Consider the following 18351-nt stretch of genomic DNA (forward strand, 5'->3'; position numbering starts at 1 on the left):
GACAGGAGAAAGAGGAGAGGAGAGAGAGAGAGAGAGAAAGAGGAGAGAGAGAGGAGGGACAGAGAGAGAGACAGGAGAGAGAAAGAGGAGAGAGAGGAGAGAGAAAGAGGAGAGAGGAGAGAGAGAGGAGGGACAGAGAGAGAGACAGGAGAGAGAAAGAAAGAAAGAGGAGAGAGAGAGAAGATAAAAACGAGAGAGAGAGGAGAGAGAGAGAAACTATATATGTATATAGCATGTGTATATGTGTGTTATGTGTTTGGTTAGATATATACTTTCTCTTGAGAGTAGGCAACAAATTTTCATATTCAATGTATACCGGTGTACTCACAGTAAAAAAAAAAAAAAAGACAATAAAGTTATCTTAGCTTAAAGTTAAACAGACCTGGAGTTACGACAATTGCAAGCACATGCCTGCGCACACATTGTGGTCATGTGGTTACATTTGGGGCTCTAAGCAACCATCTTGCATTTATGGCGACTTGCAAATATCCCGCGGTCACTCGACCACAAAAAAAAAAATGCCCATTAAATGGTTTAAACCGATTCATTTAACAACCACCAGAGTCATATAACAGGGCATGACAGGGAGTCCTTGGCTTACAAACACCACTGGGACCAAAACGTCTGTTGCTAAGTGATGCAGTTGTTAAGTAAGCCAGGCCCAATTTTGCAACCTTTTCGTTAAGTGAATCACGAATCCGGCTTCCTCCCCATTGACTTTGCCTGTTGGAAGCCCCCTGGATAGGTTGCAAATGATGATCATGTGACCCAAATGTCACATGATTGTGCTCATGTGACTATGGGGTTGCTATGATGGCTGTAAGTGCAGGGACCTGTTGTAACTCACTTCTTCTTCTTTTTTTTTTTTGCACTGTCATAACTTCAATCGTTAAACAAATGGTCGTAAGATGAGGACTACCTGAAATTTGTTGCAATCGGCTTTTCTTCCCCCCCGCCCCAAAATCAATTTCCTCCAAATAAAAGAATCAATTTGTTCCCCCTGCTTGGTCCAATCTGTGTCATTCCTTACCGTCTCGTCCAGTTCGGTTTGTGGAAGCACCTCAGCAGCCGAGGGGTTTTTTCCCAGCACCCTGTATGCTGACCTCTTGGTCTGTGTCCGTCGGAGTAACCTCCCTTTGTCCATCAAAATGTGATCCACTTGAGTCAAGATGGATCGGTCAAAGGCACCAAAACCCTGGAAGAGCATCAAGCAATGTCAGGGAAAGCAGAAAAAACACTGAGGTTTCTCCCAGCCACGGCCCCCCCCACCCCTACCCCAACTTTATCTTTATTTATCTTTATTTGATTTGTATACCGCCCTACTCCCGAAGGACTCAGGGCGGTGAACAGCCAAACAGTAAAATACATAAATACAAAATTTAAAAACAGGATAAAATCAAATTAGACAATTTGGCCCAGATAGATTAAAACACCCCAATCATTTAAAAAACAGATTAAAATTTGCATATTAAAAAGAAAAGAGGGAAAGGATTAGGCCAGGCCCACCTGGTGGAATAAAAAGGTTTTAAGAGCACGGCGGAAGGTGCGCAAATCCGGGATCCTCCGTATCTCCGGGGGGAGCTCGTTCCAGATAGTAGGTGCCCCCACAGAGAAGGTCCTCCCCCTAGGGGCCGCCAGTCGACATTGTTTGGCTGACGGCACCCGGAGGAGCCCCTCTCTATGAGAGCGTACCGGCCGGTGGGAGGCTGTTTGTGGTAGTAGGGGGTCCCGTAGGTAACCAGGTCCTAAGCCATGGAGCGCTCTAAAGGTGATAACCAAAACCTTGAAGCGCACCCGGAAGACCACCGGGAGCCAGTGCAGCTCGTGCAGGAGAGGTGTTACATGGGAACACCATGTCGCTCCCATTACCACCCGCGCAGCCGCATTCTGCCTCCTTTACCAGCCAATGAGCAGAATATCTTTCCTGCCATTATTTATTTATTTTTTTAACACAGTCATGACATTGTTTGCTTTTGGGAGGGTATACTGTATTTTTCGGAGTATAAGATGCACCTTCCCCCCCCCCCCCCACCAAAAGAGGGTGAAAATCTGGATGCATCTTATACTCCGAATGCAGCCCCGCCCAGCTTCTCAAACGGAGGTTTCAGAGGTGCGAAAAAGCATCAGAAATGAAGTTTCAGAAAAGAAGCCGCCAAACAGAGCTTCAGAGGCTTTTTTTTTTTTTTTCCCTGAAGCTCTGTTTCGGAGGCTTTCAGGGGCAGGAAAAAAAGTTTTTTCTGAAACGGGGTTTCAGAAGTTTCAAAGACAGAAAAAAAAGCAAAAAAAAGCAAGGCACAGAGTTCACAACCAAGGAACCTGTTGCTAAAATTCACCTCTGGGAACAGCTGACTGGGGGTATTCCGGGAGGCCAATCCACCTGCCAATCAGCTTTTTTCTTATTTTCCTCCCCAAAAACTAAGGTGCGTCTTATACTACAGTGTGTCTTATACTCCGAAAAATACGATACTTTTACTTGTAAATTTTTCTTCAAGGTAATCCATCCATCCATCCCTCCCTCTGCTTTATTTGTATAAATAAGGGGTCCCCAACAGTAGTGAAATTCAATTTTTTTTACTACCGGTTCTGTGGGCATAGCTTGGTGGGTGTGGTATGGCTTGGTAGGCGTGGCAGGGGAAGGATACTGCAAAATCCCCATTCCCTCCCCACTCCTGGGGGAAAGGTATTGCAAAATCTCCATTCCCACCCCTCTCCAGGGGAAGGATAATGCAAAATCTCCATTCCCACCCCACTCTGGGGCCAGCCAGAGGTGGTGTTTGCTGGTTCTCCGAACTACTCAAAATTTCCGCTACCGGTTCTCCAAAACCTGTCAGAACCTGCTGGATCTCACCCCTGGTCCCCAACCGGAGGACCGGAGACCACTACTGGGTCATGGCCTATTGGCCACTGGGCCGTGTGAGTAGCCCCACTTGCGACAGCGTCGCTGCGAGCATCACGGACGCTAGCAGCCCCACTCGCATGGGTGATCACGGCCCCACTTGCATGGGCACTTGCAGTCCATTCACGTGAGCATCGCTGTGGTGTGGGCACTTGTGGCCCACTCACGCAAGGGTCTTTGTGGATGCTCATGTCCCCACTTGCACGACCAACAGGAGCACCCACATGCGCCTGTCCGTCCCACAAAACTATCCCCTTTCCCCACTCCCCCCACTTTGGACCGCCAACCAGGAACTCTGGTTGGTGTCAAGCCTGAAATTGAGTGGGGTGCTGGGGAACTCTGGTATAAATAACTCAAGGTGGCAAACATACCTCTTTCCTCCTCCTATTTTCCCTACAACAACAGCCCTGTGAGGTGGGTTGGGCTGAGAAAGAGTGATTAGCCCAAAGTCACCCATCCGGCTGTCATACCGAAGGTGAGACTAGAATTCACAGTTCCCCGGCAATTGGCCCAAAGGCACCCAGTCAGTTTTCATGCGAAGGCAAGAATACACTTCAACACAACCTGGTGATTAGCTCAAAGTCATCCAGCCAGCTTTCATGCCTGCGGCAGAACTAGAACTCGCAGACTCCTGGTAACTGGCCCAAAGCCACCCAGCTAGCTTTCATACCTAAGGTGGGACCAGAACTCAGTCTCCTGGCTGGATTGGCCCAAAGTCACCCAGACAGCTTTTGTGTCTAAGGTGGGACTAGAACTCACAGGCACCAGGCTTCTTGCTGGTGAGTTCATACCATGCATCACTCCCCAGCACCTCTATAAAGAAATAATACTTGCCTTGCCCAGTTTGCCAGAAGCCAGTCTGGTCCTGTCGTGCCACTTCTGTAAGGTGTTGTTTCTGTAGACCCGAAACTCAGCAAACCTCTTGGACGCGAATTCGGGGTAGTCCTCCATCTCCAGCTTCCGTTTGGGTGGCCTCTGCACAACCCTCTTCTCTTCCTCAGCTTCATCGCTGCCACTTGAGATCTCTTCATCGCTGACAATAAAGATGGTGGCACAATTAGCCTACAGAGCTGTCCGAGCATCTCCCGATAGCTTTCTTTCTTTAGTACGGCTTTATCACTAAACCTGGTTAGCAACGGGCAACCTAAAGGCAAAGCTGTCAAGCTGAACCAAGGGATGGAAACTAACCAAGGAGAGAAGCAACATGGTTTTTTTTCAAGAGGCAACTGGACTTTCTTTCCTTGAAGACGTTTTGCTTCTCATCCAAGTAGCTTCTTCAGCTCTTCAACCGTTCTTCATATAAAGAATGGGTGCTGGAATTGGGTATGTCTAGTTTAGAAGGACTAGGGGCGACATGATAGCAGTCTTCCAATATCTCAGGGGCTGCCACAAAGAAGAGGGGGGTCAATTTATTTTCCAAAGCACTTAAAGGCAGGACAAGAAGCAATGGATGGAAACTAATCAAGGAGAGAATCAACTTAGAACTAAGGAGGAATTTCCTGATAGTGAGGACAATTAACCAATGGAACAACTTGCCTCCAGATGTTATGAATGCTCCGACACTGGAAGTTTTTAAGAAGAGACTGGACAACCATTTGTCGGAAATGATATAGGTACGTGATGGCGAACCTATGGCACGCGTGCCAGAGGTGGCACGCAGTGCCCTTTCTGATGGCACGTGAGCCGTTGCCCCAGCTCAGCTCCACCGTGCATGCGCACGAGCCTCCTGCCGGTCAGCTGATTTTCGGGTCTCTGCTGCGCCTGCGCTGGGGGGGGAGGGGGAAGCATGCAGGAGATGAGTGTGCACGGGGTCTCACTTACATGCATGGGGTCGCGCACGTATGTACGGGGGTGGGGTCACACGGGGTGTCGTGTGTGCATGCGCAGGGGGCAGGGGTCCCGCGAGGGGGTCGTGCATGCATGCACGGTGGTGGTGGGAGCACGGGGGGGGTCACACGTGCATGCGTAAGTGGCCGGGGCCCGCGGTGAGGTGGTTGCACACGCATTGCATAATGGGTTCATGCGTGCAACGACACAAAGGTTAGCCAACACTGATATAGGTAGTCCTAGACTTAGGACCACAACGGAGGCCCAAATTTCTGTTGCTACGTGAGACAGTTGTTAAGTGAATTTTGCTCCATTTTACGACCTTTCTTGCCACGGCCGTTAAGTGAATCACTGCAGTTGTTAAGTGAATCTGGTTTCCCCATCAACTTTGCTTGTCAAAAGGGGATCATGCGACCCTGGGACACTGCAACCGTCATAAATACGAATCCGTTGTCAAGTGTCTGAATTTTGGTCAAATGCTGCTTATGGTCGTTAAGTGTGAAAAATGGGTCATACCTCCCTTGTTTCAGTGCTGTCGTGACTTTGAACAGTCATTAAATGAAGTGTTGTTAAGTCGAGGACTTACCTGTATAGAGTTTCCTGCCTGAGCAAGGGGTCACATTCGAAGACCTCCAAGGTCCCTTCCAACTCCGTTAGTCTGTTAAAGCAGCGGATTTATCCTTTGCTGCTTCATATCATCTTGGCCTTCAATGGTATACTGCCCCTGAATATGGCATTTCCATTTAGCCTTATGGTCAACAGAGGCTGATTGCATTTCTCTCCCCCCCCCCCTTATGAATAGCTAATCCCCCGTTAAAGCCATGTAATCACACAGGCAGATAATACCCTATGAAACGGGAACAAGCCTTTCGACAGCTCTGAACCTTATCCCTGGATAAGCCTTAGGCCTAATGCAAAGGGGAGAATGGAAATGTATCTATATAAGGGACGCGGTGGCTCAGTGGCTAAGACACTGAACTTGTAGATCAAAAGGTCGGCAGTTCAGCGGTTCGAATCCCTAGTGCCGCGTAACGGGGTGAGCTCCCGTGACTTGTCCCAGATTCTCCCAACCTAGCAGTTCGAAAGCACGTTAAAAAATGCAAGTAGAAAAAATAGGGACCACCTTTGGTGGGAAGGAAACAGCGTTCCGTGCACCTTTGGCGTTGAGTCATGCCGGCCACATGACCACGGAGACGTCTTTGGACAGCGCTGGCTCTTCGGCTTTGAAACGGAGATGAGCACCGCCCCCTAGAGTCGGGAACGACTAGCACATACGTGCAAGGGGAACCTTTACTTTTATATATAACTGGGCAAGCGAGGTATTATTTCAGAAGCCTCATTGTAGTCTTCCAGTGCCTTCCCACCCCTAAATCAAGACATTGCTGTTGCCAGATTTTTTCAGAATTGGCTCCTTTTCGGCCTCAATCAATAAGGCCACTCATGACCAGGTTTCTAAGTTTAAATCACAGGTGGGGGGCCACTATGGCAATTTTACAACCTGCGGACATCAACTCCCAAGAATTCCTTACACGAAATTAAATTTCAATTTCTCTTAAATTAGCTTAAATGAGACTCTAGAAAGAGTGCAGAGGAGAGCAACCAGGATGATTAGGGGACGGGAGGCTAAAACGTATGATGAATGGTTGCAAGAACTCGGCATGTCTAGTCTAGTGAAGGAAAAGGGGAAACATGATAGCAGTCTTCCAATATTTGAGGGGCTGCCACAGAGAGGAATAAGGGGTCAAGCTATTCTCCAAAGCACCTGAAGGCTAGATAAGGAATAATGGATGGAAACGGATCAAGGAGAGATTCAACCTGGAAATAAAGAGGAATTTTCTGACACTGAGAGCAATCAACTATTGGTTGCCTTCAGAAGTTGTGGGAGCTTCATCACTGGAGGCTTTCAAGAAGAGAACTGGACTGCCATCTGTCAGAAATGATGTAGGGTCTCCTGCTTGGGCGGGGGGTTGGACTAGATGACCTACAAGGTCCCTTCCAACTCTGTTAATCTGTTCACTTGCCTGTAGCTTCGGGCCACCAGATGCTGAACATGCCTAAGTCAATGGGGAATCCAAATTCACTTAACAACCGTGTTACTAAATTAGCAGCTGCGGCAATTCACTTAACAACGTTGGCAAGAAAGGCCGTACAGTGTGGCAAAGTTCACTTAATGACCGTCTCACTTAGCAACATAAATTTTTGGCTCAATTGCGATTGCAAGTTGGGTTCAAGGGATGACCCCCATCTCATTTTTTCCTGCCCTCCGCCCCGATGTTGGAAAGGTGTTTTGTGGCCTTTGCCCGCCCGTTGCTTGGCCACCGCCATCGGTATCTTTTTTTACCTCTCCTCTTTCTTTTGTCCTGTTACCAAATGTCTGGTCCCCGAGTTCTGGTGCCACAGCTCATCCTGAAGATCCACCAGGCTTCTCAGCAAAGCCTTTAACGCTTTGTAACCTGCGGAGCAAAACGAGAAAGTGCGTTAAGATGACTCTGCGAGAAATGTTACCCACTTGATAGGAGAAGAGGTTGTTGAGAACCTGACAGGTTGGGATATTGCTCAGAGGAAGACTTCTCCACCCCTGAAAGCCTGTAGAGATTCTCTATACATTTCTTTAACTTTCTCTTAACGCAGATAAGAAAACGTATTTTTCCTTTATATATAATGCTTAGGTAATTCCTAAAGTTTGTAAAATATTATCCAAAGTATATTTGAGCAGTTCAGATTCTTGCAGAGACCGTTAACATGCAATTAACCTACAGTCACTTGAACTATCTTGTTTCCTGATTTTTTGCACCTAACCAGGTTTAATTATGGTCCCATAAGTCAAGACTACCTGTTGTTCATCATAGACTACCTGTACATGTTTCTTATCTGGACTGCCTCGCAAAGCTGACAACCTATTCAGAAGAATTCTGGAATGGCCAATTGTCGTAAAGGAAGTTGACAGAGAATGAAGAGAGAAAGAAAAGACAAAAAGCTGCCTTCCGCTAAATTAGATCACTAGTCTCATAGTTCCATACCGCAGGTAGCTCCCGAAACACTTATGAAGAGCTCGTGCCTCAAGCTATTAAACTGGAACCAAAATTATTAAGCTGGTTTGAAAGAGGAGTCAAAGAAGCCATCTATGTCAAAATTGAGCAGCCCTCTCTCGACAGAGGGGGACTGTAAGACATCATCTATCTCCAGTCAACAGGGTCCTTTCAGCAGTTCCAAGAAGGTTCCACACCCATTTGCACCACTCAGGTGACTCTGATGCCACAGACAAACCTCCAGGTGGCCTCCACAACTATCTAAAAGGATGCAAATGACCAGCAGTCTGCAAGGAGTATCGAATCCTTCCGTTCCCCACCATCCAGTCAGAGCTGAAGAAGCTTCTTGGATGGAGAAGCAAAACGTCTTCAAAAAACAACAACAAATTCCAGTTGCCTCTTGAGAAAAAACACCTTTGGGACAACCATGACCGGGATGACTTGAGAATCTCCATAAACATATTAAACTGGAACAACATTTCTTAAACTTTCCAACTTTAAGCTGTTTGGACTTCAACTCCCAGAAGTCTCTAGCCAGCTGGAGACTTCTGGGAGTTGAAGTCCACATAGCTCAAGTTGCCAAGGCTGAGAAACACTGAATAGAGACAATGAGATCCAATGAAGGGCTTCCTATATCTGAGAAACATGCAATCTTGATGAATTATTAGTGGAAGGTTTGCAAAGCCTAAGAAACGACTTTGAGCCATCAGTTCTGACAGGAGATTCTGGAGGTGGAAGGTATGGCCTTCTCCATGCAAAGAAATACTATTTCCCAAATTAGGGCCTCCTCCATACCGCCATTAGGGGAAATGGATAGACTTGTCTGTTTATATTTAAATCTAGAAGCCACATTTCTGGATTAGCGGTAAGAAAATAGCCCAGAACACATTTCCCATTTATCCTGTGCCTGCATGCCTCCCTCCCTCTTATTTTTTTAATTTTTTTTAATCTTATTTTAATACAAACATTTCATCTTTCATTAATCAGTGTGTCGTCTGGGTACAAAATCTTTTGTGCAATAACAATTAAAATTTACAGCCATGTTCATTATTTTATCTATTCTTAAATTAATACTAATACATAGCATACCTAGCATTATGACAATCCTCAACTTATTTAACTTTGTTAATACATTTTCCATATTTCACTCCTCTACTTTTATTTCTAATTTTCATCATCTTTATTCTCTAACCATTGATAAAAAACCTGCCATATATTATAACAGTATAGTCAAGGCTATGGTTTTCCCAGTTGCAATGGATGGCTGTGAAAGTTGGACCATAAGAAAGGCTGAGCGCCAAAGAATTGAGGCCTATGAACTTTGGTGCTGGAGAAGACTCCTGTGAGTCCCCTTGGACTGCAAGGCGATCCAACCGGTCAGTCCTAGAGGAGATCAACCCTGGCTGCTCTTTAGAAGGCCAGATCCTGTAGATGAAACTCAAATACTTTGGCCACCTAATGAGAAGGAAGGACTCCCTGGAGAAGAGCCTCATGCTGGGAAAGATGGAGGGCAAAAGAAGAATGGGACGACAGAGAATGAGGTGGCTGGATGGAGTCACTGAAGCACTAGGCGTGAGATTAAATGGACTCCAGAGGATGGTAGAGGACAGGAAGGCCTGGAAGAACATTATCCATGGGGTTGCGACGGGTCGACACGACTTTGCAACTAACAACACCACTATAATAGTCAGATTCTTCCTTTTCTTCTACTAATTGCTTGTGTTAATCTATTCATTTCTGCACATTCTAGTATCCAGCCTGTCTCCCTCTTGCCAGCTTTAGCAAGTCGAAAAGAGCCGGCCCATTCATTCCGAACAGTGGTTTTAGCCAGCGACAAGAAGGCCACAAAAGGAGGCATCATATCACCGTGCCGGAGGAATGGCAGGCAAGCTCTCCAGAGGAACAAAGCCGAGATAAAAGTGGGGGGAATTATTTTTGCCATCAAGCACATTACATATTTATTCCTGAATGGTGAAGGCACTGGAGATGTATTAAAAGGGGGAGAGGGAGGGAGGGGAGGCATCCCTGCCGCTGACAACTGGCACACGCAGAGAGACGGCAACATATGTATTACTTCTGCTCTGGATGCCAGTTTCTGAAAGGGCTAAGAGAGAGGGACCGAGTTGCCGTATTACCCCTACTATCATCTCTGTTCATTGTGGGCTATGGGCCTACAGACTGGGAGGTTGGGGAAATTGTCATTTTATTAGACGAGCAAACAAAGATGATTAAGGGACTGGAGCTAAAACATATAAAGAACGTCTACAGAGATTCATCCAGATCATGGTTGTCCCAAAGGTGCTTTTTTTCCCCCCAAGAGGCAACTGGACTTTCTGGGTTTTTCTTTGAAGACGTTTATTTATTTTATTTATTTAGTTCAATTTATATGCCGCCTTTCTCCAGAGACTCAGGGTGGACGTTTCGCTTCTCATCCCAGAAGCTTCTTCAGCTCTGACTGGAATCCTTCCATTCCCCACCATCCAGTCAGAGCTGAAGAAGCTGCTTGGATGAGAAGCGAAACGTCTTCAAAGAAAAATCAGAAAATCCAGTTGCCTCTTGGGGGAAAAAAAGCACCATTGGGTTTTTACTGGTAAAGTTTTCTTCAAGCTGATCCTATTCATCCACCCATTCCTCTGCTTTATTTGTATAAATCAGGGGTCCCAACCTGTGGGTCGCGGATCACCACTGGGCCACAGCCTATTGGCCATCGGGCTGCGTGAGAAGCTCCACTCGCGACAGCGTCACCGCAAGAAAGCATCACAGGCACTCACGGCCCCACTCCTCCAAGAAGCTTCTTCAGCTCTTCAACCGTTCTTCATATAAAGAACGGTTTGCTGGAATTGGGTATGTCTAGTTTAGAAGGATTGGGGGTGACATGATAGCAGTGTTCCAAAATCTCAGGGGCTGCCTCAAAGAAGAGGGAGTCAAACTATTCTCCAAAGCACCTGAGGGTAGGACAAGAAACGACGGGTGGAAACTAATCAAGGAGAGAAGCAACCTAGAACTGAGGAGAAATTTCCTGACAGAACAATTAATCAGTGGAACGACTTGCCTCCAGAAGTTGTGGATGGTCCAACACTGGAAGCTTTTAACAAGAGATTGGACAACCGTTTGTCTGAAATGATATAGGGCAGTGATGGCTAACCTTTTTGCAGTCGTGTGCCAAAAACAGGGGGAGTGCGGGGGGGGGGGGTGTCGCACCCTCGTGTGCCCACATCCATAATTCAATGCCCCCCAGTGCCCCCCCCCCGCATGCATGCGTGACCCCCGCCCACATGTACGTGCAACCCCACTGCGCTTTTGGCACACGATGGCAAAAAGGCTACCGGTCGGCCAGGTAGACCCATTTTTCGCCCTCCTCAAGCTCCAGAGGCTTTCTTGGAGTCTGGGGAGGGGGAAAATGGGCTTCCCCCTCCCCCTGGAGGCTGGAAACGGCTTGTTTCCCGACTTCCAGTGGGCCCGGAAGGCCTGAAAATCAGCTGGCCGGTGCACACTTGAATGCTGGAGCTGAGCTAGGGTAATGCTCGCGTGCCCACAGATATGGCTCTGCATGCCACCTGCGGCACGCGTGCCATAGGTTCGCCAACACGGATATAAGGTTTCCTGCCTGAACACAAAGTTAGACTAGAACAGGGGTGTCAAACTGAAGGTCTGCAGGCTGGTTCCAGCTCTCAAAGTGGTTAGATCTGGCCTGTGGGGCTGCCATGGAAACAGCAAAAGATCGGCCCCCGGCCCCAGTCCAGGCCAGCTGAGTGCTGACCTACAACTTGGTGGCGGCCATCCAGGCTAGAACACAGTCAGATCCACGGGGGCCCCCTGGAACCAGCAAGGGGCTGCCCCCACCTCGCCCCCTAGGTGCGTGCTGGAGATAATGGATCCCCCAGGCCTGCTCGGGCCACCACAGGCACCCCGCCCCGACATGAGTGACATCGAGCTGGCCATGCTCACCCTGGCCACACCCACGCAGTCTGCTGTGACTACCCGGCCACGCGGACCCGGCCTCCAGAGGTCAACCACAATCCTGATGTGGCCCTCAATGAATTCGAGGTTGACACCCCTGGACTAGAAGACCTCCAAGGTCCCTTCCCACTCTGTTATTCTATTCTGTATTAATGTCACGGGAGAATTGCGTGCTAAGAATAGCAGTTCCCCCAGTTTCAAATTATTTCTCTTGCACAGTATTTCTCTTGCAAGGGACAATAACCCTTGCACCACAGTTATTTAAGGATAAGTGTGGATGTCAAGAGGAAGTCTAACCTAAAGCAGCAGAAGAATTAATGGAGGAGGGACGAAGGCAGCCGAGATTCATCAATTCAGAATGCAGCCTCGATGCCACACCGACTGCCAAAGGCAACCAAACCGGCCCTCTTTCTGTTATCTCTGCCCGTTGACAGGACATTTTTATTCAATTTTCAAAAGCCCATCTAAGCCTGATGAGTTCTATCAATCGGGGCGAGTCCCGCTGTTTAATTTTACTGCTAGGCCTTTTATTCCCAGGTTTCCATCTCTTGCATTTTCAAGGTTTTGTTTATCCTATTGCCTCTTTTATTAAAGACCCTGAGCACCGCATTTAGCCCTCAGTCTTTTCGCTGGTGAGATCTCAAGGCGGCCAACAATACTGGAAGGAAGGAAGGAAGGAAGGAAGGAAGGAAGGAAGGAAGGAAGGAAGGAAGGAAGGAAGGAAGGAAGGAAGGAAGGAAGGAAGGAAGGAGGAAAGAAGGAGAGAAAAAAAGGAAGGAAGGAAGGAGAAAAGAAAGAGAAAGAAAAAGAAAGAAAGAAAAGGAAAGGAAAGAAAGAAAAAGGAAGGAAGGAAGGAAAAAAGGAAGGAAAGAAAGACAGGAAGACAGACAGAATGAATGAAGGTACTGGAATTGGATCACAGCAAACCAAGGAGTGGAGTTTCCACTTGACCACAAAGCTCAGCAAGTAACTTGTACCGTCCTTGCTGAGCCTGCTGAGACGGAGCAGAAGCCTTCCCATTTTAGGGAGGGAACGATTAAAAAAAAAGGGAAGTCTTGTCGTGAGGACGTTCCAGCGTGCACCTTACGTTTCTGGTAAAACACAGCAGTAGTGAAATCCAATTTTTTTTTACTACCGGTTCTATGGGCGTGGCTTGGTGGGCGTGGCAGGGGAAGGATACTGCAAAATCTCCATTCCCTCCCCACTCTGGGGCCAGCCAGAGGTGGTATTTGCCGGTCCCCCGAACTAATCAAAATTTCCACTACTGGTTCTACGAACTTTTCAAAATTTCCACTACCGGTTCTCCAGAACCTATCAGAACCTGCTGGATTTCACCCCTGAAACACAGTGATATTGTTCCTTCCTGATGGGAAACCTGAGGGGGGGGAAGGAGAGAGAGAAAATAGAGACAGTCCTTGACTTACAACAGTTCATTTATAATGACTGTTCAAAGTTAACAGCAGCACTGAAAAAAAGGGACTTGTGTGATTTTCATACTTACGACCGTTGCAGCATCCCCGTGGTCACGTGATCAAACTTTGGACGCTTGGTAGCTGTTTCATATTTACGACGGTGGCAGTGTCCTGGGGTTCCTGCGAGATCCCCTTTTGCGATCTTTTGACAGGCAAAGGCAATGGGGAAGCCAGGTTCACTTAACAATCGTGTTACTAACTTTAACAACTGTGGCAAAAAAAGGATGTAAAATGTGGCAAAATTCACTTAATGACTGTCTCACTTAGCAACTGCCTCACTTAGCAACAGAAATTTTGGGCTCCATCGTGGTCGTAATTCGAGGACTACCTGTTACCTCCAAGGAGGGGCATTTCATGGTGTTCCAACTCCAGCATGGAGGGTGATATATCTGAGAGGGTTTCTAACGTTTGTAAATCTCCTCCTCACACACATCCTATAAATACTAGCAGGCCCCTAGTAAGTCATAAGGAGTACATACATGTAAGCTGTACATACCTAACTAGACTACTTGGACAGGGGGGAAAGTATCTTGCTTTTAGACGAAAGTAAAGGTAAAGGTTCCCCTCACACATATGTGATAGTCGTTCCCACCTCTAAGGGGCGGTGCTCATCTCCGTTTCAAAGCCGAAGAGCCAGCGCTGTCCGAAGACGTCTCCGTGGTCATGTGGCTGGCACGACTCAACGCCAAAGGCGCCCGGAACGCTGTTCCCTTCCCACCAAAGGTGGTCCCTATTTTTCTACTTGCATTTTTTACATGCTTTCGAACTGCTAGGTTGGCAGAAGCTGCGACAAGTCACGGGAGCTCACCCCGTTACACGGCACTAGGGATTCGAACTGCTGAACTGCCAACCTTTTGATCGACATGCTTAGCATCTTAGACAACGAGCCACCGCGTGGCTTTTCGACTACAATTGAGGAAATATCACAAATGTGGATAAAGGTCCTTTCAGATCTTCCCTTCGGAACAAGTTACTGAGGCCCAAAACACCTGCCCTTCCTTGCTAACTGATTTGAACATTCAAGAGAAAAACAGGGAGCACAAGTAGTCCTCGACTTACAACCACAATTGAGCCCCAAATTTCTGTTGCTAACCGAGACATTTGTTAGGTGAATTTTAACCCCCCTCCCCCAATTTTACGACCTTTCTTGCCACAGCAGATAATCGAATCACTGCGGTTGTTAAGTTAGTAACACAGTTGTTAAGTGAATCTGGCTTCCCCGTTGACTCTTGCTTGTCAGAAGAGGGCAAAAGGGGGATCGCGTGACCCCCGCGGGAGACTGCAACCGTCATAAATACGAGTCAGTTGCCAAGCTTCTGGATTTTGATCATGCGACTGCTGCAACAGTACTATGTGCGAAAAAAACAGTCATAAGTCGCTTTTTTCAGTGCCACTGTTAACTTCGGTCACTAAATGGGTTTGGAGGAGCATATAACAACCGTGACCAGGGGAGCATTTGCCCAGGTTCGCCTGGTGCACCCATATTTGGACCGTGATGCCCTATGCACAGTCACTCATGCGTTAGTCACCTCCCGGATTGACTACTGCAATGCTCTCTATCTGGGGCTGCCCTTGAACACCACTCGGAGGCTTCAGCTGGTGCAGAATTCGGCCGCACGGGTTGTAATGAGAGGATCCCGATACTCCCATGTTACACCTCTCCTGCGCGACTTGCATTGGTTGCTGGTTGCCCTCCGGGTGAAATTCAAGGTGCTGGTGTTAACCTATAAAGCCCTTCATGGCTTAGGCCCAGGATATCTGTCGGACCACCTGCAACCAGCATCGACTTCCCATCGCCTGGTGCGTTCCCACAGAGAGGGCCTACTCAGGGTGCCGTCGGCTAGACAATGTCAGCTGGCGACCCCGAGGGGTGGAGCCTTCTCTGTGGCCGCGCCCACCCTTTGGAATCAACTTCCGGTGGGTCTTCGGCTGGCCCCCGACCTTCGTACCTTCCGCCGCGAGCTTAAGACCTGGCTGTTTAAACGCCCTAGCCAGGACTAATGAGGTCCACTGTTTTAAATTGGGTTTTAGTCTGTTTTAATTTGTATTTATTGGGATTGTTTCGTTGATGTAAGCCGCCCTGCGTCCTTTGGAGAGAGGGCGGCATATAAATCCAATGAATAATAATAATAATAATAATAATAATAATAATAATAATAATAATAAGAAGAAGAAGAAGAAGAAGAAGAAGAAGAAGAAGAAGAAGAAGAAGAAGAAGAAGAAGAAGAAGAAGAAGAAGAAGAAGAAGAAGAAGAAGAAGAAGAAGAAGAAGAAGAAGAAGAAGAAGAAGAAGAAGAAGAAGATGGAGAAGAAGAAGAAGATAAAGCAGCAAGAAAAAATCACAAAGTACCGGGACTTGCAAATTGAAGTTGAGCGACTGTGGAAAAAGAAATCGTGTGTTGTCCCGATTGTAATTGGAGCCCTTGGAGCAATACCCAAAGGGCTACCCTGCTATTTAGAAATTCTAAATTTGCCGGACTTGAACATTTTGACTCTACAAAAAACCACCTTACTCGGAACAGCTTACATCCTCCGACGATACCTTAACAGTTCCTAGGTCCTTGGTTAGGACTCGAGCTGCTGAGCTATTAACCAGCCTCAAAGGCTGTGAATCTCACTAAAGATTAACCAATAAATAATAATAATAATAATAATAATAATAATAATAATAATAATAATAATAAAAATAATAAAAATAAATAAATAAATGAACTGAGGTAAAGCGAGGACCACCTGTATCCTTTCAAAGGGAGCCTTCTCCTTCACCAACTGCTCCAGAAACAAGTTAAAACATAGGTCAAACACAATGCCCAATACGTTGGCCCAAGAACAATACTCCTCATTCAAACCCCAAGCCAGCCCCCTCCCCACTTTACCCGCCTCTCTCTCTCTCTCTCTCTCTCTCTCTCTCTCTTCCTCCCCCCCCCGTCATCCCTGACAATTAATCCCCCAAGAAACACGTTTGATTAAATCTTTTCAAGCAAATCCTTTGCTTTGCTTTTGTTAGTTCACTTCTTGTCAACATCTATTAAAATATGCCTTTAATTCTCCCACAATCTTAAAAAACACTGATTCCACTGTCTTCAACTTTAATCAACTGTATGGCCGGCATTTTTCATTTCATAATAATGCGCTGCTTGGAATTCAAGAGGCGAGCTCCACATCAATCATTCCGCGAGAATTTTTCCACTGCAATAAATATGCAAATGAGCAAAAGCCAGTCAGTCGTATTTCAGGCCCGACTTGCTAGTGTTTTTTTAAAAAAAAAAAAAAAGACACAAATTTATTAATTGCCGTTGGCCAGCGGAATCCTATTACTTTGGGCATTGATTACAAAGCTGTGTGAGTGATTATCGTGCAACTCACGGACCATCCAGGCATGAGGAAAAATTATTAAAGCAAAGGAGAGATTATCAACTCGGAATAACAATAAGCTGTAACATTTTAAGGCCCCTAACTTCGGCGACTGAGAAAATTATGCCACTGCTTTAAAACATCGCCATTCCCAGAGATTTTTGCACCTTGTTCCTTTCCTGTGGCCGATCATCTTTCGGCTTTATGTCAAAAACAAGAAAAAGTCCTCAGTGCTTTCCTCTGCCTTTGTATTGGCCACCACAAGGGAACTAGAATGAAAAGAAAATTATTGTGTTTTCCTGAAGTTTTTTGATGAACTCCAGGGAGAAGAAGAAGAAAGAAAAGGCCACTGATGTTCAAGGGATGTATATTTCTGCTTCTAAATATAGGTTTAGAAATATAGGTTTCTAAATATAGGTCGGGCCCTAAAAAACTAAATTATGGGCCAAATTTATTAATTATTTTAAATCTGTTTTTAATTGTAATGTTATGTATAAATGTTTTTATTTTGGCTGTTCACCACCCTGAGTCTGAAAGGAGAAGGGCGGTATAGAAGTTTGAATAATAAATAATAAATAAATAGGTTGTCTTCGACTTACGACCCAAATTTTGCTGTTAAGTGAGATATTTGTTAAGGGAGTTTTGCCCAGCAATGAAATCCGGCCGGATCCGGTTCGTGTGAGCCGGTAGGGCCGGTGGTGGGAAGCTCCGCCTACCGACTGGGATGTTATTGTCCCGTTTTTTGACCCTCTGCGCATGCACAGAAGAGGCGTGCACGCTCACATTTCTAATCCGGTAGCAAAGGTAAGTGCATTTTATCTCTGGTTTTGCCACATTTTACCACCTCTCTTGCCTGAGTTGTTTAAGTGAATCGCTGCAGTTGTTAAATTAGTAACTCGGTTCTGGCTTCCTCACTGAAGGTCGCAAAAGGGGACCACATGACCCTGGGTATGACTGAAGCGGTCATAAGTATGAGTCAGTTGCCGAGCATCTGAATTTTGATCACGTGACCATGGGGGGGGGGGTTTGCTGCAAAAGTCGTAACTGTGGAAAAACAGTCCTATGTCACATTTTTCAATGCTGTTGTAAATTTGAACGGTCACTAAATGAACTGTTGTAAGTCAAGGACTACCCGTAAAGGTTTCCATGACAGTAACAAGCACTTTTTGAAAGCTCCTTTCCCCCCCCCCTCCAAAAACTGCTTCAAATTTCTAGGCACCAATGTAAAATAAAAAGAACAAGACATGCTCAACAATAGCAAAAGACCAGAATTTTCTCTTTTTAGATCGATGCTTTATATGGTTTGAAGTTTCTCTCTTGAACAATATTGTCATTTTTTGACAGTATGTGATCTTAGGCCGGATTCTCCTTGCTCAGGGGGCTTTCTTCCCATCTACCACATTTGTTAAACAAAAATGAAGTATATTATTACAACAGATTGCCTGGGTTAATGATAAAAAGTCCAGATTAAGGAAATAAATAGGTAATCTTTAAAAAAATCTATGCTTAGGTATGCTTATTGTTATATTATGATGACCCTGGTCTTGCTGGTAGGATAAAATGTGTAGACACAGTGAAATTTGAAACAAAACCATGCATTAAATAAAACCTCGACACCGTAACTACTGGGTTAACATTCTTTGCCCATTGTGTTCTGTCACAGAGTTAGAATAAGCTACAAACAAACCCCGTTTCCCCATTTCCTCAGTAATCAATATATCCCTAGGAATTTCTCTACCGTGGTGACCATGTGCTGATTCTTTATGTTGTGTAGGAATGTTTTACCACCAGTTTTATAGTGAGACCACATGTG

General features: G+C 46.2%; 1 protein-coding gene across 1 annotated transcript in view; it reads right to left on the reverse strand.

Annotated features, from left to right (window-relative positions):
- The window catches only part of AATF (apoptosis antagonizing transcription factor), a 114196-nt gene that overhangs the window by 57633 nt on the left and 38212 nt on the right, over nt 1-18351 (reverse strand). Inside the window, exons 5-7 of the mRNA XM_087883453.1 lie at nt 7065-7176; nt 3731-3929; nt 1031-1195 (exon numbers count right to left, since the gene is read on the reverse strand). Of these exons, the coding sequence (XP_087739579.1) occupies nt 1031-1195; nt 3731-3929; nt 7065-7176 (476 nt within the window). The remainder of the gene's footprint in view (nt 1-1030; nt 1196-3730; nt 3930-7064; nt 7177-18351) is intronic.

The sequence above is a fragment of the Pantherophis guttatus genome, chromosome 1 (genome assembly GCF_059756535.1).
Source record: "Pantherophis guttatus breed Tessera chromosome 1, ASM5975653v1, whole genome shotgun sequence".
Taxonomy (NCBI): Eukaryota; Metazoa; Chordata; class Lepidosauria; order Squamata; family Colubridae; genus Pantherophis; species Pantherophis guttatus.